At 32.1% G+C, this 21,852-nt stretch overlaps 3 protein-coding genes across 5 annotated transcripts in view; all 3 read right to left on the reverse strand.

The window, feature by feature from the left end:
• Positions 1–6,961: 6,961 nt before the first annotated feature.
• LOC123703741 (protein obstructor-E-like) lies at positions 6,962–8,535 on the reverse strand. The gene is made up of 6 exons (XM_045651852.1): positions 8,425–8,535; positions 8,243–8,352; positions 8,049–8,163; positions 7,764–7,964; positions 7,553–7,622; positions 6,962–7,179 (listed from the first exon to the last, which is right to left on the reverse strand). The coding sequence occupies exons 1-6, from the start codon at positions 8,465–8,467 to the stop codon at positions 7,017–7,019; spliced, it is 702 nt and encodes a 233-aa protein (XP_045507808.1). The 5' UTR covers positions 8,468–8,535; the 3' UTR covers positions 6,962–7,016.
• Positions 8,536–8,679: 144 nt separating this feature from the next.
• LOC123703748 (chondroitin proteoglycan-2-like) lies at positions 8,680–14,490 on the reverse strand. 3 transcript variants are annotated; one of them, XM_045651880.1, is made up of 7 exons: positions 14,343–14,490; positions 12,798–12,944; positions 12,229–12,698; positions 11,421–11,541; positions 10,598–10,792; positions 10,248–10,323; positions 8,680–9,212 (listed from the first exon to the last, which is right to left on the reverse strand). In XM_045651880.1, the coding sequence occupies exons 1-7, from the start codon at positions 14,380–14,382 to the stop codon at positions 8,873–8,875; spliced, it is 1,389 nt and encodes a 462-aa protein (XP_045507836.1). In that variant the 5' UTR covers positions 14,383–14,490; the 3' UTR covers positions 8,680–8,872. The 3 variants fall into 3 exon arrangements, with proteins under 3 accessions (XP_045507836.1, XP_045507827.1, XP_045507820.1); XM_045651871.1 differs by having other exon boundaries at positions 12,229–12,708; positions 12,757–12,944; XM_045651864.1 differs by having other exon boundaries at positions 12,229–12,944.
• A 3,467-nt stretch (positions 14,491–17,957) lies between these two features.
• LOC123701274 (beta-1,4-glucuronyltransferase 1) overlaps positions 17,958–21,852 on the reverse strand; it is a 47,331-nt gene continuing 43,436 nt past the window's right edge. The window contains exons 6-7 of the mRNA XM_045648693.1: positions 19,876–20,009; positions 17,958–19,786 (exon numbers count right to left, since the gene is read on the reverse strand). Coding sequence (XP_045504649.1) covers positions 19,589–19,786; positions 19,876–20,009 — 332 coding nt within the window. The 3' untranslated portion in view covers positions 17,958–19,588. The remainder of the gene's footprint in view (positions 19,787–19,875; positions 20,010–21,852) is intronic.

Below are 21,852 nucleotides of genomic sequence, written 5' to 3' on the forward strand. Positions count from 1 at the left end.
CTGTGTACAGCACAGCGCGTGCAGACGTTATCTCTTATAAATATTAATAATATTTATTTCTCAGACAGTGGAGCTAAAATTTTCATTACTTACCTCGTAAAAACTTCGGCTCCAGATAGAGATCAACCTCTTCTTATACTTCCATATTTCAAACAAAATATAAGTATTTGCCCACTACTGTACTGTCTGAATACATCTAGGTATGTCACAAACATTTTAGGAAGGATGAGGAAAATAGGAGGAAAATAAATGAGGTTATTACTTACGTTAACAAAACCGAATAAACCTGCCGCAACTCAAACAATCAGTCGTTGGATCAAAAACGTGTTATCGGAAAATGGTGTAATCATTTCAATATTTAGTTCACATAGCACAAGACACGCTTCAACTTCTGCTGTTTGTGCTAGTGGTGTATATGCGTTGATAATAATATACGTTAAACTGCTGGTTGGACAAAACATTCCAAAACCCTTGCAAGGTTCTATAAACTTAATGTAATTAATGCGAACGAATTTGCATAATCGATTTTACAGAAATAGTATTTAATTATATTTTTGTTAATTTATAAAACAAAATTGATAATATTTACGTTTTATTCTAAACTTGCACCCAAAATGGTTCTTACAAAACTTTTATCTCATAACATCTACATAGTAAATAATATCTGAAGAATGAAGCGATGAAATATAATATATGATCAAACGAACTTCAGAGTGAAGTTCGATCATTATTATATGAATCGCTTCATTCGAAGATATTAACACCCACCACACCCTAACCCAAAGTTTTGTAAGATAATAGGCTCTAAAAATAATGAATATCGTACAAAGCAAGCAAATACTTGTCAGGTCGTAATACCCTCAATTAAAAAAAAAATAAAATCTAAAGGCGTGCGTGGTTGCTAGCATTGAAAAAGGGGACTACATAGTAAATAATATCTTCGAATGAAGCGATTCATATAATAATGATCGAACTTCACTCTGAAGTTCGTTTGATCATATATTATACATTACACATATTTCTATTAATAACAATTATTTTTAATACACAAAATGGAACCAGGTTTCTGTGGTATGGTCATGCGTAAAATAAATTCATAATTTAATTGTAATTTTTTATTGCAAAATAAAACCACAAGCATTCGGTTCTATCATGCATAAATAAATATTGTAAAACATCCTGAAACCCATCATCGCTATACGGTACCAAATGCCTTGACTTGTGCACAATGCAGAATGCTTCTCATCTTTAAGCAACGCATTTCATTACGTCTTAAATAGCTCAAGTGCAAAACTCCAATTTTTAAAGTAAACCGTCGAACATCTGTCAATATAGGTGACATTCAGCGAAGTATTTTGAATACGTGACGGCCGTTTTTTTTCTCCGCGAAGTAAGTTCTATTGTTTTTGTTAATTAGGTACCTTTAAAATTAAATGTGAAAATGTTTAGTTATAAATAAATAATTAAGCAATTGGTAAGAAAAGCATTGGAGACGAACACCGAAGATAATAATGAAGATACAACGGGTAAGTAGTTTTATTTAATGCATATAAGTACTTATTGAATCTATGAGATGCAGGTACGCTTTATCCACTTTTGATTCATTCCCGAATGTGGAGTGATTTTAAAAAGATAGTTCATTAATTAGTAAGTACAAGAGGAATCCTGTGTGGATTTACGTATTTTAACGACCTATTACTAACTAACCTATTACTAAGACTCCGCTGTCCGTCTGTCTGTCTGTCCCTCTGTCTCTGCATGAACTGTGATAGTTAGACAGTCGAAATTTTCATAGATGATGTATTTCTGATGCCGCTGTAACAACAAATACTAAAAAAACATACAATAAACCGTGATTTTTTTGCCGTTTTTATAGATAATGGTACGGAACTCTTCGTTGCGCGAGTCCGACTCGCACTTAGCCAGTTTTTTGTACATGGTGCATGTACCTACAACATACTTAGTCGTCTAGTAGGGACACGGCTTTATAAGAACTAATAATATTTTGCTGTCGCCATATATCTACGTATAAAAGCCACGCGGCTTTATTGTTTTGATTTAAAGCTTTTTTCTTTTTATTACAGAAGATAACGAAGAACCTTATACGTCGATGCCTCTGGAGAAGCTTTCTTCACCTTCAAGCGATATTCAGGCCATATTACATCTCATTCCACAATATGCACAGAGTTTTTATAACAATCTTATAAGTGATGATGCAATAGAAGACCACATATATGGACTAGACACGGTGGATTTCGAAATCCAATTTGAAGATAACGTCGAATAAACGTCCTCTATATGTATTATTTTATATATCTTTTTAATTAAAGCTTTATTACGATATTATAAATACATAGTTTCATTTATATCATTAAATCCCTGGGTTGTGGTTCTTTTTTGTATAAGAGAAAACCTATCAATTGATAAATGTTAAAAGGAACCACATGCACATTTTCTTAATTATCTAGAAAGTTTAAGAGTATTCAGAGCAAATTTATATACACATACTTAAATAAGTAATTTATCAATGAATTTAAATAAAATAAATATTAATTTTACTTCATCTAACAGAGCTGCAAATGTTTTTGTAAATCCTTTGATATCTCAGAAGTGCGTATTTGCTGGGTGGTTCCTTTTTGCTTAAATACGGACATTTAATAAATATTATACATGAGAGCTTTCATGATTAAATATGCTATCAAAACATCCTGCAAAAAAAAAAAGTTTTTCTACTGGAAAAAGTTGTTAGATCCAAGTAATACCAAGTCGTTTATCTTATTTTATCCCTATGAGACCTTCTGTGATCTGTCTCTTAAGTTATTCCGTAAATTATTACCATAACAAAATTAAAAATCTTTAACGTTTTTAATTAACAAAATCGACTTAGCTATCGTTTGGAAAAGTTATACTACATATTCGTTTTGGGGAAAAGTTTCAATCGCTTGGAGCGCAATGTTTTCATACGATGGCCAAGTCGTTCTACCTATTTAAAACGTTAAAGATTTTTAATCCCATATAAGTGTATGGGATTACAAGTTATTCACGCAGTTGGTGTATCTATATCTAGAAATATGGACAAAAAATATAGAATGTTTGATTTTTCCCTTGATTTAGACACTAAACACTAATAATATTCAATTTGAAGATTCTATTCTATTCTATAAATAAAGAAAGTTTGACAAGTTTAAATTGTGAAACTACTGCTTCTTTGAATGAAATAAATATACCTTGTTTATACAATCCCTGCTTAGTTACTGCAAATTCAGTCTTCTGTCTTTATTCACAACAAAGTTATAGGGGGTTGAAAAGGGCCTGTATTGCTTCGAGAAAAGGATGGTTGGCAGTGCTGCTTGTTTTGCTCGACTTGGCGGGGGCACTGCCGTACCCCAGATAAAACGAGAATTGAAAAGTAAAAAAATAAGTATTTGTGATTGTGGGGCAAGAAACAGAAAGCTAAACAGACGTGAAAAACATGTGCCCAATAAATAAAAAGACGTGTGGCACTCGGGGACTGCCGCATAGCATGCCTTCAAGCCACACCTCCGAGCCCGTCAGAGGTGAGCGTGAGGTTTTTTCGTTACGGAATCTCTCGATTCGGTCCCCGCGCTCAAGGCCCGCGATAGAAGCTATGCAATAGTTTAATAAAACAAAAGGGAGGGGAAGGTAGGGATAGGGGATATCCATTTTCCTTTTCCGATATTATTCAAAGAACATAATTTAGATAAGAATATCATATTAAAAAAAATACTATACCTAGTATTTTTAGCTATCGTTGGTCTTAAAAAGCTTTGCTTTTATATGAGAAAAATATTGTCATTCCAACCATTATAAGGGAACCAAGAGAGGACCAATTAGAAAATATTAATCCGACAGACAAACTTTTTAATGATTGGTGGTCAACGTTGTGATATTTATTTATCAATTATTTATTCTAATTTAGTCAAGTATTTTAATGCGGTACGCTTACAGACAATCCGAGTTCAGGAAGTGGGAGGGGGGGAGCTTTTAAGGCTAAAAAATGGTTTCTCTTAAAATCCGACAAAACAAGTCTAACAACTTCTCAAACTCTATATTTTCTCTTTATATCGGCTTTTCGGTTACATTTCAAAAGAAAAAAATTCATCTGATCAAAGTAACGATACGACAGCTAACATTTGACAGCATGTTCATAAACAAAATGATGTCGATAAAAACATTTCAGGTCGTTTGAGAAATTTGCCTGACTTGGTGAAAGCTCATTATCACACTGTTTGTATGCATTTTCTGAGTAAATTTACTATAGTAATGTATATTATATTTTACACTATCAGAAACTAGATATTTCAACAAACAAAAAGCCTTCAAAAAGCCCCCAAACTTTTTGAAAAAAGCTGATATTTTGACGTCAGAATTTTCGATTGAAAATTAGGTTGTTTTTTTGGTATTAAGTTAAAATAAGGCGAAAAAATAAATATTTTCAATCAAATAAATTACAGTGTATTTGGGAAATAAGTAATAAGGTAAGTTTTCACCAAATATCGTAGAAAAAAAAATTTTTTGAAAGAGATATAAATATTGATTAAATAACATGATTATATAACATGATAAATTTTAACCAAAAACCATTGAGATAATATTAATATGGAGCAGACACCACGAACAAAATCTGTGCGCCAAGCGAGGCGGCACGGGGCGCGCGAATGACGGCTAGACAGTCATAGATTATGCGATGTCTTTGTACTTACTTAATATTTATTTTAGGTATAAACTGACTTTACTACGCGGGGCTAACAATATCTGGCATATAATATAGGATGATGTAAATAGTGACGTCATATGGAATAATTTAATTTTTTTCGTGTTTTAGGTTCAGTCAGGGCTATGGGAAGTTTTATTCCTTACAAATTGAGCCTTTTTTAGAAAAAAAATAATTTTTCCCTTTCTTCACGGCCCAGACATGGAAACCTTGAATAGAAAAAATATTAATTACTTATCTCTGAACTAGCGGTCCGCCCCGGCTTCGCCCGTGGCACATATTTCGCAATAAAAAGTAGCCTATGTTCTTTCTCAGGGTCTTAAGATTGTCTGTGCCAAAGGAGAATGCTCATGAAAGTATGGACCACAGTACAGTGTTGCGTCAATGCCAGAGTGGTTTTGGAGGGTTCTTCGATATTCAAAAAATTTTTACCAATTGATTTTTTTGTGATAAAAACAGGGGTTTTCAAGATATTGAGAAAAATGTGAAATAACCTCAAAACTTAAATAACCCCGATTTAGTTAGGTTTATATGTGATTTAGGTAACATTTTATCGTCCAAAGGTTATTTTTCGATTAACATATTTAATCTATGCGTAGAGCTTATGCTTTCAGACAAAGTCTATCTGTTCATCGGCTAGTGTAGGTAGGCACCAGAAATCTTCCGGGACGGATTTCAAGAAAACCTAAATATATACTTAAAAAATGCCAATTGAGTTTTTATTCGGATTACATGTTGTTGTTGCTGTTGTTGTTTGAATCATTTTTTCACTACATATTCGAAGAAAGAAACAAATAAGAAATAACTGGTTACCTACCAAGCTATGTCATAATAATATTTTTTTTATATATACATATTTATATTATTTTACTTCACTATCTTTGTTAAAACAACCTACAGTGTATAAACAATAACTTAAAGAGTGATTTTATGTTAATTGATTTTTTTTTGTAATTCAATGAAAACAATAATCGATATTAATACATTTAGCTATTTACCATAGTAAATGTAATAAGTTACCGCTTGGTTACCGTGGTAACCGGTAATGGACACTAAATCTATAATAACGGATCTAAACAATTACATGTCTTATTAGATTTTACAAAACATTCCCTGTTCAAAATATATTTTCCGATGGTAAGAAGGCCTCTAAATTGCCGAGATTTTTTTTAATAGTATTGTTGTCTTGATGCATGAGAAAAACCAGTACCAAAAATGGGCATTCTCTTTTCATCAAAATCGGTCCAGTAGTTTATGAGCCTATTAATTACAATCAAACAAACAAACAAAGTTTTCCTCTTTATAATATTAGTGCAGATAAATAAATAATAATTCAATTACACGTTCAAGTCAGTAGCTTATACAATATCAATTAAAAACTTGTAATTGATTTTCATATTTCATGATTTCACCTTTTTTCAATTAACAACCAGTCTATGCTTTTCTAAATATGTAAAATTATTATTTTATACTATAAAAATATACGCCAGCAAATATTACTAACAACACTTATTTCATGCCCAATGTCATATCTTAAATTTTTAATCTATGACAAAATGTCGCCCGCCAAAAATTTTGCTCTAACTAAGTTTTAAAAATTATTATCTAGTTACTTACTGATGAAAAGTTATTCCTTTGCACTTTTCCGTATTCTTTGTATTATTTGTGCAATATCGTAACACACACGTAGGCATATTTGATGCGTTTCACTTTAAAACAAATAAAAAATGAGCGTGACGTTCGCGCCAATGAGCGAGCAAGCGACTGAGTGCAGTTACGCCACATGACGTATGTTGAGTGGAACATAAGTGATGTAGGCGGTATCGTCTCCATATTAATATTATCTCAATGCCAAAAACTTGTTTTTTTTTTTTAATTTTTCACCTAAATTTTGAGGTTATGTGAAAAAATTGCGAATACAAAAGTTGTAGAACTTTTCATCTAATATCTAAAAATCTATGAAGAATAAAAAAATAAATTTAGTAAATTACTTAAATAATATCTTACTAAAATAAGATATTTGATGAAACAAAATATCTCTAGATTTTGTTGTACCTTCGAGTATAACTTTTTATTAAATTTTTATTATTAACCATATAATATTATGGGAACGCTGGCTGTTCAAACATATAATTATTTAAAAATATTAATTCATATTTAGTAGGTAACCTACCTATTTTTAAATCAAGGAGTAGGTACGTTAATCGTGTAAAAATAAATAAAGTGTAATTGTATATTTCTTTATTTAACAAATAGCTATTACATCTACATAATATTAATGCTAATATGGGGGAGTAAGAGCTTCGTTATTGCAAGAAACCTTGTCAGCATCTTCACAGCGACCAGAGAAATCGTTGAAAGCAGTTCCAGGGTCGCAAGACAGCAGGCGAGGAAGATCATCACCCGCTTGACACGAGTAGAAGGAGTCACAGCTGCTGGGGAATCTATAATAGTAAAATATTTTATTATAATTTGTTGATAAGAATACCAAAACCTTTATACGCAGCTGGTAGTATTCTGGTACATATTTTAAAGTATATTATGATTGGAAATGTATCGATTTTAGTAAATCCAAGAGGAATTTAGATAGCGAGCAATATGCTCGTGCTTTTATTTGCGACTAGACTATTAATCAATATTGCAGAGAGTTAAAAGTAAATAAAAAATAAACGATAGAAGATGATAGAGACGATAGAGATGCTTAAATCGTAACTACTGTGATTAAGAAAAGTATCTACTCTAATCACTATCACACTATCTAAATGACGAAAACCCGAAAACCAAGTTTGGATGGAATTAATTTATTAAAAGTCTTACTTGTGACTTGTCACGATTGCGTTACCGTCCTCGTCGTAGGTGACAGGAGGGCACTTGAATCCGAGGAAAGCTGGAAATGTTTAGATTTTTAATAATAAGACAGAAATTCAGGTTAATTGTGGAAAGTTAATTGTGGTAAGATCCTCAATTTTTATATAATTAGTATATCAATTTCCTTTGATATAATTAGTATGGGACAGAAATTTATTACCTTCAACGTTGCAAGTAGGCACTAGGTCAGCCCAGTCGCATCGGCTGGTGGCTGGGTTAAAAGCAAGGCCAGTTGGACATTTCATCGCGATGGCTTTTCCATCCATACATAACTGAAATTTTCCGCAATCATTGGATGAAGCCGTAGGAGACGGGAAATATCCATACTGGTGTGGGCACTCAGGTGTTGGATTCGGAGCCTCTGTTGATTTGTAAGAATTTTCAGTATTGCAATGGCATACATACCAGATTATTTATTCTATAATATCTTCTTGTTTATACTTACGAGTTACGCCTGTGCATGTTTCGTCCATTGGATATTCACAAGGATAGTTAGGCCATTTAATATCGGGGTTGTAGTGAAGACCATCGGGACATGACATTTGGACAGCGACATAGTTCTAGATAAGAGAAAGAAGTTATAAATGAGTATTTAACTTCTATATACCATTATTAGATGTGCTAAATATATAAACTTACTTTGCATTCTATGTAAGTATCACATTGGCCATCTTGTTTAATGTAGGCATTTCTATGAATACAATTTTCTGCCGGGGCAACGACGGCCTTTATAGAGTCAGCGCTAATGCCTGAAATATACCATTGTATGTTAAGGATTTGTTCTTACTGGATTACAAAACAAAGATATATTTTATACTTACAAGAAGCAATCCAGACGCTTGTCAAAGCCACGAATAAAAACATTTTGAATTGTCTTTCACCTTCTTTTGATTAGACTTGAAGAAGGCGAATGATGTCAATAGCATGAACAGCTTTGTTTTATAAGAAAGTACTAATTAATTTCCAATATTTTTAGATTTAATACTGGTAATTTTATCTTTACCACCGATAGATGTCTTGTAGTTAATTAGTAATAATTGAGTAACTATTAATTTCGGTAAAAATTGAAACACACATTTTATTGGAATGTTTTAATAATTATAAAAGTCATTAGATTATGTTTGACTGCTGTACAGACATTAGTAACATAGTAACACACTTAACAATATTGTAATACTTAGAGCTGTGCTGTACAGTAACTTAAGAAGTTTATTTACAAAGAAACTACACGAGTTGAGTTAGAAAAATATTTTATTGAGGTATTTCCTGCTATTGTTCTGTTACATTCTCAATCTCTTGTTTTGGTTCGCTTTCATAATTATATTCTTGTTCCTGTAACTCTTCTTTACGGTCATCGTCATAGTTCGGATTAACTGTAGTAAAATCTCCAAGACGAAGTTTCGCGAATTTGTTTTGAGCGGATTGTCGTTGTGTCTCAGCTTTTCTGGAAGTTTCCGCGCGGTTCCTTAATTCAAGAGGGCATGAGGAAACTTCGTCGGCCGCAACGCAAGATTCGCTGAGATCATCAAAAGCGGTATATCCACCGCAAGCGAGGCGACGAGGCCTACCGTCGATACATATGAAGTATTTTTGACAATCTTCTTGGGATCTGTAAATAAAAATCAAATAATAAAGTTCAACAATAAACAAATACCTAACGTATACATATTATTCAAGTCCGTCTTAAAAATGTTTTCGTATATTAAGTTTCTAATTTTAATCGATAAACGCAGCGGTGCATTTATATTGTAAAAAAAAAACTGAACTTTTGTTATTGCACTTTGACCGTAATATGAGGGATAAAAATTGTTTTTTGCAAACTATTTACTGCAGTAATCACATCTGGGTACTAATTAGTAAAGTTTTAAATGACCACTGAGTTACAGCGAATGAGTCTCTTATTATGACCAATCGAATTTTTCCAAAACGATGGATGCAGCATATTATTATAAAATACCTAGATTTAGCTTAATTAATGCACGATAATTATTGATAGCTTTTCACACAAATCTACCGCATAATTTTCGAATTAGCACGAAAACTTGTTATGCTGACAGTTTTGGTATTTCTAATTATAATTACATAACGTCAAGGCCAGCGCTCATCGTTGACATTTAAATAAGTGACGACCGCTGACCGGCGATACTAAAAGGTAATATATTATTATCCTTTAAGGCATAGGTATCTAATACAATAGACAATTTACACTAATATATTAATTATTAATAATAGTAAACATACTGAAGTATTAAATGATATAAAGCTAGGGATTAGTATTTATTTGCATAAAAACGTAACATTGGATCCAAAGCTAGATTCGAATATGGTAATTACCATAATAAGCGCATTAAAATTCATACTGTTAGTGACATTGTACGTCAATAATTCAAGTTTTATTAATTTCATTAATTAATTATTATATATCGATGTGTTTATCATATGAGAGGATATGGCCATAATTATTAAACTACTTAGGGATCGAAGTTTTTTGTCTTCTAATGCCAATAATCACAACATAAAGATCCTTTTAATAATGCATTATGATCTAGGTAATTTAAAATATGGTCTTCAGTCCTAGTGGAAAACGGAAGATGTAACCTTGACTATGTCCATTTTCTTACTAATATAATACAAAAAATTATACCTATAAAATCTGAATCCAGCAGGTGGTCCAAGTTCCTTGGAAATGGGGACCTCAGGACAACGGAATCCAAGGAAAGCTGGAAATAAAATTAACATGGTGTTTATGAAAAGACATAATTACATTAAAAAGTACATTACCTACCTAATTTAAAAATTTACATTTTTAATCCATTATTAGAAAATGTGATAATTTACGAAGTCTATTAAGATTTTTACAAAACATAGTGAAAAATAAATTGAGCTTTACATATTAAATAGAGATAGAGTTGTAGAGTTTGATTTTTTTATATTTTTACGTTAATTTCAATATTAAAACTTACATAGAGTCATCGTATATAAAAATGGGGTTACCTTCAGCATCACAATCGGAAACTAGATCAGGCCATTCACAGCGGTAAGTATCAGAGCTGAAGGCAAGACCCTCAGGGCAATTGAATTCGTAGGCGACTCCGTTCACGCAGTTTTTAAATTTTCCACAGTTACTCCTATCTCCAATTTTGAAGTATCCAAATTGGTGTGGACATTCATCTGTGGGTTGTGCTGGTTCTGAAATAATATGTGTTTGCAAATTATAATCAAATGTATCATACGACTACGACATTTAAACTGTATTGGTGCTACACTTGGTGCTACATGTACCAATATAGCTTTAGGAAAAACTTCTCCAAAACATTTTCAATTTAAGGATATATTTAAAAATCATGTTTAAAAAAAACTTGAGCGTTGTCAAGGGACATCCACATAGAGAGAGACAGACAGAGAACCACGCGCACGCCGCAAGGCTTAACAACTCTATAAAAAAGTGTCGTGACAACTTTTCGTAAGAATTTTTTCCGTCTACACGATAAGGAACTTCGTTCCAATAAAACATTATTAAATTATCCTAAGTAATATATTAGAATATTAGCAATATAAATCCTTCAAAATATTTTTTGAAAATAGAAAACCAAAAAAACTATGGTGTCAAGGTTTTTCTGATTACCAATTTTACAAATAAATAAAAATTCCCCTTGCGAGGACATTTTCTGTAGTAAAAGCAAAAAAAAAATATCGTTATTAGTATAGTTTTTAATTAAATCTACAATAAAATTATATTTCGAATCATAAGAAGGCGCTATGGTTAAAACTATATACCTACTTATACTGTTTACATGAGATAAGATTAAATACTTACGAAGGGCTGATCGTCCAAGACACGGCACGTCAATGGGGTATTGGCAAGGGTAAACATTGAATTTCACATTTGGGTTGTAACGAAGACCATCTGGACACGTCTTTTCCTCTGCGGTGCCATTCTGAAAAAAACAATTGTTATGCAATATGTTTTTGTAAAGAATATTGCATTTTAATGTTAATAGCTGACCCGGCGGAGGTTGCTGTGACAAATCACTTCTCCCTTTAACTTAGGTGCATAGGTATTTCCAGACCAAACGAATATTAATACAATTTCCCAAAGGTCAGACGTTGCGAAGACTTTTGGTTATTATTATATAAAATACATATAAAGATAATGTCTATTACATAAGGTTACTAGTGCATGTGTAGGGCAGGCGGTTTAATACCTATACCATGCATTAACTAGTATTGCGGAAGCTTTACCTTTCTAAAGACTTAAATGTTAAATAAGATAAAGTCAAATACGAAAGACAAATGAAAGTGAAATGTACGATGAGCTGCTATTCGTGCAGCTTCAAATAGAAAATAACGTTCATATCAAAACAAAATCATGTATTTTGGCTATCTAAAAGTAAATCCAAAGATAATCGTTTTTAAATAAAAATTAATCTTATCACCAACAACATGTTAATGAGTGTAAAAATTAGCGCTAGGTCTTTATAGTTGGAATTATCTAATCTTTTTAATTGCCGATTGTTGTAGGTGAAGTTCAAGATTTCAAGAAGATTATAATTATTCAAGATAATTTTTAAATTTTGTCTGGATTATAACTAGACGATAATATTATTAATAAAAAGCACACTTACCAAGCATTCAATGTACCTATCACAGCTTCCAGGAATGGAGTAACGTTCGTTTTTCTCAATACAAGTTTTGCTGCTTAAAGATATTGGCGCAGATTGCTCCTCGTATTGATCAGCTGGTGCCCCACCATTCACGTCACCTTTGTCGGATATTTGTCTTCCTTCAGCAACATCACCGGAATTGGAACCATCTTCGATACCGACGTCGCTTGACTCTCTTAAGTTTGCAGAATCTTGACTAGCATCTCCGATGTCACTTGACTCTCTTAAGTTTGCAGAAGCTTGACTAGCATCTCCGATGTCGCTTGACTCTCTCAAATTCGCAGTATCTTGACTTGCCTCCCCAATGTCACTCGACTCTCTCAAATTCGCAGTATCTTGACTTGCCTCCCCAATGTCACTCGACTCTCTCAAATTCGCAGTATCTTGACTTGCCTCCCCAATGTCACTCGACTCTCTCAAATTCGCAGTATCTTGACTTGCCTCCCCAATGTCACTCGACTCTCTCAAATTCGCAGTATCTTGACTTGCGTCACCGACATCAGCGCTTTCTTGTAGTTCAGCGACATTATCCTGGTTTGCAGCGCCCACATCACCTGCTTCTTGAAGCTTTGCACTACTAAAATCATTGTTTTCCATCGCATCGGCTATATCTTCAATACTGAACTCATCATCCTGATTAGCATTTAATGAATCGTCAGTGAGAATTTGGCCATAAGCTGTTAAAATACAAATTACAATTTATATGTATGTTTTTTATAACTTAGACCATATTTAAGCTTGCGCATAAAACATAAATCGGTAGGCTGCTTATTTTTTTCAGTAATAACACTCACATTATTTTGATGTGCCCTACAAAGATTTCGTGAAAATATAAAACAAGACAAGAAATTAGAATACTCGATAGCAGAAACAAGGTTTGAATAAAGGAGCTCGAATTTAGTTTTCCAAATAAAATCAAGTTCTTTAATATTTATGAGTATTTGTGATCTTTACTTTGATTATTACTTCGCGGTTTTAATGTGCCATTAGGTACCTACTTGTCTAAGTTGTACCCTTTGTAAATTACTATAAACGCTACATCGGTTAGGTAGGTACCTATAGTCACTAACATATTATTTAATTTATTTTGTTCATTTTAAGAATTGTGTTAAAGTTTAGTGAATTCTCAGCCCAAGCTTAATAAATTGGCTTCATAATAACAAAATCAAGGTCCATTAAATAAATTAAGTTTCTTGATTTATGATGACTGACATTGAGGCGTTAATTACTTATTTAAAAAAATGAGCCAGTTTTAAGGTGGAATTTATACGGATATTTGTCGAAGATAGGTCACATTGAATATTAATTTATAATCTTAAAGCAAAGATGACAATTTAATGCTGATTTCGTGCTGTTGTCCTTTAAATTGAACGTTCGGAGGTCAGTTTATATGACTATTGCATTGACTTATAAAATACACAATATGTATTTAGACGGAAGGCACGAGAGAATTTGAAGTATGCAAATGTTTAAAGTGAATTTTAACAATAATTAATTATTAATTTATGTTTATTGTATAGAGAGGAAGCTAGGTACTATTTTTTTTTATAATATAAAGTTCCCAAAATGTTTTCATAAATTGTAATTAAATAGTAACTTGTACATATGGGGATTTATGTAGGTAATTGTTAGGAGTGAGATGTTGTAATGATCTGATAAGGATATAAGTTTATAATAAAAGTTTATTATTTGTCATCGAGCAATAATTATGAACGGCAATAATAATTGCAACATGCTGAATGCAATTATGTTTATGTACTTATCAATGTATGGACATTACAATCAATATAAATTTTATTTACGCATAATGTATTTATTTTAATTATGTTGAATTATTTTATAATAAAAACTATATTAACGTATATATAAAATTGTTATGTATAATTAATTAAATAATAATAAATTCTATACAAATATGAAAACTGAAAAGGACAGTTGAAAAATATTAATTTGGTACTTATAAATTTTTACTATAAGTAGATAAATTATAAATATTGAAAAATTGTTAAAATTATATTATTTCCCTATTTATGAAAGACGTTTGATGATTTCAAAGATAAAAAGCAGAAACTCACCCACGGCGCAGATACACGCCAAAAACACAAACACCCTCATTGTATGAACTGCCTGAAACCACACGTTCGTTCGAGCTTCGCACGACCAATGAATGACCGGTCAGAGGATGAGCATCTTGCGACCTTGGGGACAGACCGCGTTGCGAAAGGTCCCATCTCAACCACGCCTCGTCTTACAACAGGATACGCTAACAAGAAGCACGACTCACGAGGTGAGATGCGAAGGAGCCATGCAACATTTGGTATTTGGAAATCGCAGTAAACATATTTACGATTTACATACATTGCATATTTCACTTGTTATGTATGTTTTGGAAACGCAATGGTGCATTGTTTGACGAGGTAAGCGTCTCTAAATTCGAGATTTTGTCGTGTTTTCGATTTTAGTAGATTGTATAATGTGCTAGCAAAATCGGTGCAATGAAATGATTGTGTAGACTGTAGACTGTTTCGACTCGATGGTGCAATGGTTGATGTACCTACCGCTTCTATTGTTCCAGAATACTCTATAAGTTCGATACTCGTTCATGGGTTGGAAATCGAGTGTCTTGGTGTTCATATAATTATGTATTTTATGTAAATAGTAAATGTGCATACTGTACTAGGACTTTACAAAAACAATACGTTCAATGTTAATTTTGTTCTATACTTTTCCTTACTTTCCATTGCTTTGCTAAGTTTGGTACTAGATGGCGTTGCGTAGTGTAAAATGTGCATTGTTATATTATTATTTATCTATTTATAAAAAGTAAAAGCTTGCTCCTTGCTTGTTCATTCTAATAGGTTGTGTCACTGTGTTTTATTTATTAGTGTGTTATTGTGAAGGTATCTTTTTTGTAAATTATGTAACAGTATGAAACTAGGTACCTAATAAATCATACGAACGAAGAATAGCGTCCGCGAATAACGTTTTAGTTTTAAAGAACTAAGCATACAGACAGACAAATGCGGGAAGCGACTGCTTCATACGTATTGTATGAAGCAGTCGCTTACGTGTCATTGATGTTAAAAGCAATGACTAACCATAATACGTACTTTTAACATTATTCTTCATTCAACCATTGTATTTATGTACAAACATGATACTTTATAAAATACTTAACAAATTACAATGGAGATTGGAATGATAAGACACCTTGATATTCAGGCGCGAGTGCGACCAACATACAGATTTGTATCGCAATTCATTATTTAGTCAATATACCTAGTCAATATACCTACCTAGTCATTGAGTTGTTACATGAAAAATTAATCAGAAAAAATCATGACTAAATATTTGCAGGATATCAAAGAAACGATTGGTAATGCAATTAAAAGCGAAATACGATAGTAATTTATCTTTTTTTTTAACACCTCATCGTTAAAAATCTGATAATCGCGAGTCAGACAATATACTAGCAAACAAGAGTATTCCGTATATTCGTTCTGTTAAAAAACATTCACCAATCCAATTTATGAAAGCCCAAATCCTTGCTTAAGCTTTTATCCTAGATCTATGTATCCTAGGTATCTGTATGAATTCAGTGAAGAAACTGATCCTGCAAAGTTTGCTATGCCAGGACACCTTGGTCATCGCACGCCTCACATCTTCTGTAGAGGGATAAGTTGTTCAGGTAATAAAAAATTGGTCAATCGATTTCGATGTTTTTTTTTTCATAAAATACCTATCTAAATAGAATTTAAAATACGAATATTTAAATGTTGGCAAGATTTAAAAACTAATAATATTAAACAATAAACCTGTTTCAAGTCGTGCTTAGGCTAGTCATACTGCGTACAAAATATGCTAATAAACTATTTAGAATAGTGACTCAGTACAGAGGCTGTTCTCAATAGAATATATATATTACAGTTAAAAGATTGGATACCAATATATTATATTTTAGTGTAGATGGAAAAACCGTTCGGTGGGTATAATGTAATGCACGTAGTTTAGGATAAACTTCCTTATCTCATCTGTTCGTTGAGCCGCTAACTCATTATTCTGCAAGCGAAGCGTCTGGAATGTCAAAGTAATTTGGGATTTCGCGTTATTTGATTTCTCATTTTGTAGGAAGGCACTGGAATTATTTTAGCATATTGTTTCTTTGTTATTTTCTAGGTATATTTTATGTTAATATGTTTTATGACCGCGCTGCGCGCTTAAGTTACCTAAAAGTTTTTTCCTTCACTTTTTATGGTGGACATACAGACATATTATTATTATGTCGCAGGAAAACGACGAAATCATTAAAATTTGCCTGCGAAATATTATCATACCAACAATAAAATTGGAATGTCTGTTTTTAAATGTTGAAATAACAAATTTTTACTCAATGCTTATTAAAATTTTTGTCTGTGTTCCAGCTAATTTCAAGAATCGCTGGACCGATTTTGACAGGAGTTTCACTGACAGATAGCTGGTGTTGTTATAAGAAGTAAATTAGGCTATTTTCTATACCGATATTCCCACAGGAACATTAGGATTAAAAGGAAAAACCTATTCACGCACGCGGGTGAAACCGCAGGGCGCAGCTAGTATGTTAATTTCGGTATAGTTTGTCCACTTTTTGTCCGTATGCAGTTCATTTTCTTTTATTTGTTATGGGTGGCAATAGCTTAGGATATGTAAATCTTGTGTAAATCGTTTAAGTATTGTGAGCTTATCAGGCATTTGCGATTGTTTGGATTATTATTCTTCTGTGTATCTTTTTATCTATTTAATTAAAAATTAAAAAACTGTGCTTCGATTTTTTATGCTGGGTACCTACTATTTTTTAAATGATTCTCGCCTGTGATTCCACAGTGTCAAGTGTGATTCTCACCTTTACCTTCATAGTTACAGACTAAGGATACAAAAATCTAGATTCCTTTCATTGTGCAACATGAACAATTCTATAAATTGTTTATTATCACTGCAGTAAAATGCCAACTTTGAACATGAGAAGTAAACGGTGTGATTTTCCACATTTTATTATTTACTTTCTTGCTATAATATGTTTCGTAAATATTTAGGAAATCTTATTAATATAAGTCATATCAGAAATCCGTCTCCGTTTTTGAGTCTCATACAAATATAATCGAAAATTATAGGTTGGTTTTCAAGTACTGTTTATTACAAAGATGATAACCGTGAATCAAATCAGGAGAGAAACAATGAATCCTTGAAACGAATTACCTACATCAGAAGATGCAGATAAGTTTCAAAAGAACCACCTAGAATCTGATACTTCGTCAGATGTACTTTCTCAAGAAGAACATAAGGACCGAAGTGAATTATCACCAGAACAAGATAATCCTGTCGAGTCTCCAACTCATACTCAAAGCTGCATCGAGACCTACAACGAATTTGCTAGATTTAGGAACTCAAGCCGTCTACCAGACAGCCATAATTATCCACCAGGCCCAACGTATAGACGAGCAAATGAGATATCACGCTCAGCGTTAACTTCATTATAATTTTTCCAGTATGCTTGAAATGCATTTCATAGATGAAGTCATGGAAATTAGAGGATGCATCAAAACTTAAAAGCAATTATATTATGTTGGTTTAATTTACAAATCAATATATTATTATTCCTAAGTCCTTCATGCAGCAGTACAATAATATGTAAATGAAGAAAATAAAATAACCAATAACTTTTGATTTTCTTTATTTCAGATTACAAGGTACCTGTTAAATTTTAATGAAATGTCCCAAATTATGATCACATGATTAAAATTATACATTACTGATAAATACATTTTTATGATCACATTGCAAGACTTTATATGTTGCTTAATCTAAAGAGGCACTTCGCCTAAAGTGAAAACTCACCACATGCATATACCGTTACCAAAACCCAGAGCGTAAAACTAAAGTAAGCATAAATAATTATATTATAAGAAATTGGCATAACGCTAAATCGTAACTAATACGTTCAATCTTAATATGTATTGTTCTAAATTAATGTTCCAATACACAATAAGAGCATTACAAAATGATTTCAAGAAACCGATAGCAAAGAAGAAAAAAGATCTTAAACTAACTTAAATCCTAAGTCGAACGTGGTGAGTTTAAACACTTATACCAGTACCATAAGGCCCATTTTAAATATACAACTTATTTAATAGAATATAATTTTTGAACATGAATACCAAAGTCGATGCTATATTTAATATTTATACATAAAATAGGCATTTTAATGGAAAACGGACTCGCACTTATGACTATATTTTCTAAGCAAAATAGTGACTTATTCGTATTATATTCTACGATTACAATAGCGTATCTATTAATTATTAATATTCATAATATAATAATATACCGTATAAAATGCGTATCAGGAATTTATCATGAAAATTTACGATTGACTTTGTGCATCGCATTATAAAATATCTACAAAATAATTTAGATTTTTCTGAGTTACATATACTGGAATCACATTATGCTATGTAAAGCAAGAACTTAAAAATATTAAGAAATATAATCATTAATTACTATTAAGATTAATAACTTATTCTGTAGTAAAGAAGCACTTAAATATCTCGGTCAAGTTGCTCCTTTACTTAAACAAAATTTAGTAGCGCAAGAGTACTTATTTACAATAGCGATATATAATTTTTTTTCTACTTAGACAAAAAGAAATGACTTAAGGCCTTTAATATATTATATGAATAGCTTAGCAATTCCCTGGACTCGGTTTTGGGCTATCTGAATTTTCAGACCAGCGCATTTATAAATTAGGCAATGTAAGACGTCAATTCAAAAACTAATCATATGAGTAAAGACACGGATTGTTCACTGGATATTGTCTACTTTAAAATCATCGAATTAACAATATGATATGTTTCGTTTCAACTCCTCACCGCATTGTATAAAAGTGTATAAAAGGCAGGCGGAAAATCGCACCCTGTAGTCACAGATTATCTAAAAAAAGTTAACGTGGCTCCACCAAAGCGTTCACACTCTATAATATAATCATTTTAATTCAATTGAATTTAGCATCGTCGTTACGGTAATATGCCGATGCCAAGTTAGTATGTCAAGTATTCGAAGCGGTTCCAATTAGCAACAAAAAATTGGCGACTGAAATGAATTACATCGTTCCACTGCGAAACAATTTAGTTTTTTAGAGCTTAATTTAGAGTGCACATTCATGTATGTTTTAGAATCATTATAGCATTAAATTGTTTTTTATGATTAGTCATTACGCTTTGGGGGATCAACACATCATAGCGTTGTGCATTCAAATTCTAGAGGTACTTTTCGTCTTCAAATATTTTCGTCACAGCGCGCAACCGTTTCTAGTTCCGAAAAGCTTCTTTAACTCGGGCATTATAACGTTTTTTACGAATGCGGACTGCCGGCCCGCTATGGCGTCTCTTTTCGCATTCTTCACGTAATGTTTGATACCGGGCTTGTGTATCAGGAAAGCGTTGTTTAATATCATAAAATCGTAGTCTTTCACACAAAGCACGTAGCCCTGTAAACAAAATAGTGATGATTAATAAGATTAGTACCATTAAAATTAATTTTTATTTTGTTTGGTATGTCAAAAGCTTCAGTATATACCTGGGTCATTTTGTCTTTCTTTCCCTCCCAGCTGAGACGCTCATCATAGTACGGATCTTGATGGGTTCCTATGAAGATTGGTTCCCAATGAACAAATTTTCCTCTGCGTTTTCCCACGTGAAATACATCCATTTCTGAAAATAACAATCAGAATAAGCTTTACGCATGCCTTATCAAAAGGATTACAAGAGCTAGCTGAAATTGAGTGACTCGCGCACACATTAACACAATCTACGACGGCTGATGGAGATCACGCCGGAGTATTGTACTAGATGGCGCCACAGCGACGTGAAAAACTGACGTGACTAAGAAACAACTAGAGGAGACAATTTGTTTATTTTTGATTTGTTGTATTACTTGGATAATATATAAGGATATGGGTGATTAAGTAAAACTAAATCAATGATACTTATATTTTTTTTATTATTTGAAATATGCGGTCGAAAAAAAAACATATTTTAATCGTATTATATACTTTGAAAATTACCTGTGTACTATTATATATATATGCTTCTTCTAGTACTTGCTTAGATGAATTTGGACTTGAAGCAATAACTTCACATTCATGATCAGTTAAATTAGTTTATATGGTATGGTACAAGTAAATTAGTTTGGAGAAATTTTTGCGTTTGTAGTAGTGTATGGTCAGCAAATAAAAAAACAACATTTTATTTTTAGTTTTTATCCTACTAATATTATAAATGCGAAACTTTGTATGGATGTATGGATGTTTGTTACTCTTTCACGTAAAAACTACTGAACCGATTACAATGAAATTTAGCACACATATAGAGGGTTACTTGGATTAACACATAGGATTTTTATCCCGGAAATCCCACGGGAACGGGAACTATGCGGGTTTTCCTTTGCAAACGCGGGCGAAGCCGCGGGCGGAAATCTAGTTATATATATAAATATGGGATTTTAAATTAAACTATATGTGTTTCTCCTCTGAAAAAGATGAGACTTTATTTTAATATTTGCACATTTAACATACGTATAACTTTTACATTAACAATTAACAATATAAAGTTACAACACTTACTTACACACAAATTAAAAACTTCAACAAATATTATAACAATAATAACAAATAATAACAACAATCAACAAATACAAAATTTAACAATTAAACTACGTAATATTTATAACTTTTGAATAAAATGTGTGCTTTATGTTCTAACGGTACCAAACTACCAAGCGACTGACGAAAGACTGCTAACTGGTTTATTTTGGTTTTGTGCGTGTTTCCACTTTCCACTATCAAGTGACGATTTATTTATTTGTTTTGTTTCGTAATTATTATGGTCAAATATTAATAACAAAATAAATTATTATGTACACGATATTTTATTGTTTCATGGTAGTCGCCTTGTCGTTTGCTCAAGGACGTGAAATTGAATGATATATTTTTTTTTTTATTAAGTCAAAACCATTTTCTTTCAAATAAAAACTTGTTTTTATTGAAAACAACAATCAGAGTGTTGCTAGGAATAAGTATAAAATTAAATAGTAATGTTAGGATATCGAAACATTTTTGTATAGGCCGAACCACGGCCGAACGATATAGTGGAAACGCGCTCTAAGATCTGAGTAATATACAGTATACACACAATGAATTAGTTTTATAATACTTTTTAATTTTTAGTGTTTAATTTAAATAGACATTTATAATGTGGTGCTCATTTTTTTGTAATAAAATTATCCTGCTAACGCTATTGTATTTTCGTTGTTTTATTTCAAGTGAACACCCATACAATTTTGTCACGAGCCGCCTCTGAAATATATACTAAATATCACTAAACATAATATCACTAAAATGCTCTTACCTTTTACTACCATATCGTTCAGATTTACGTTTGATTTATAAGAACGTTTTTAGTCCTCTTGACCTATGATATAATATAAAAAAGCTAGGTTATTGCTCTTGACGGGTTTTGTTTTATTTCCCATACTTAATATTAACAAAAGATTACA

The sequence above is a fragment of the Colias croceus genome, chromosome 2, assembly GCF_905220415.1.
Source record: "Colias croceus chromosome 2, ilColCroc2.1".
In the NCBI taxonomy this organism is placed as follows: domain Eukaryota; kingdom Metazoa; phylum Arthropoda; class Insecta; order Lepidoptera; family Pieridae; genus Colias; species Colias croceus.

What these genes read in the sequence shown, in the direction of transcription:
- LOC123703748 (XM_045651864.1), bottom strand. Translation starts at nt 14,382, where the DNA reads ATGAGGGTGTTTGTGTTTTTGGCGTGTATCTGCGCCGTGG. An exon ending in TTCCGATTGTGATGCTGAAG is followed by an intron (nt 10,324 to 10,597) that starts GTAACCCCATTT and finishes TTTTATTTCCAG; the next exon opens with CTTTCCTTGGATTCCGTTGT. An exon ending in GCTGGATTCAGATTTTATAG is followed by an intron (nt 9,213 to 10,247) that starts GTATAATTTTTT and finishes TTTTATTTACAG; the next exon opens with ATCCCAAGAAGATTGTCAAA.
- LOC123703741 (XM_045651852.1), bottom strand. Translation starts at nt 8,467, where the DNA reads ATGTTTTTATTCGTGGCTTTGACAAGCGTCTGGATTGCTTCTT. An exon ending in ATACTTACATAGAATGCAAA is followed by an intron (nt 8,164 to 8,242) that starts GTAAGTTTATAT and finishes TCTCTTATCTAG; the next exon opens with AACTATGTCGCTGTCCAAAT. An exon ending in GCAATCGTGACAAGTCACAA is followed by an intron (nt 7,180 to 7,552) that starts GTAAGACTTTTA and finishes TTACTATTATAG; the next exon opens with ATTCCCCAGCAGCTGTGACT.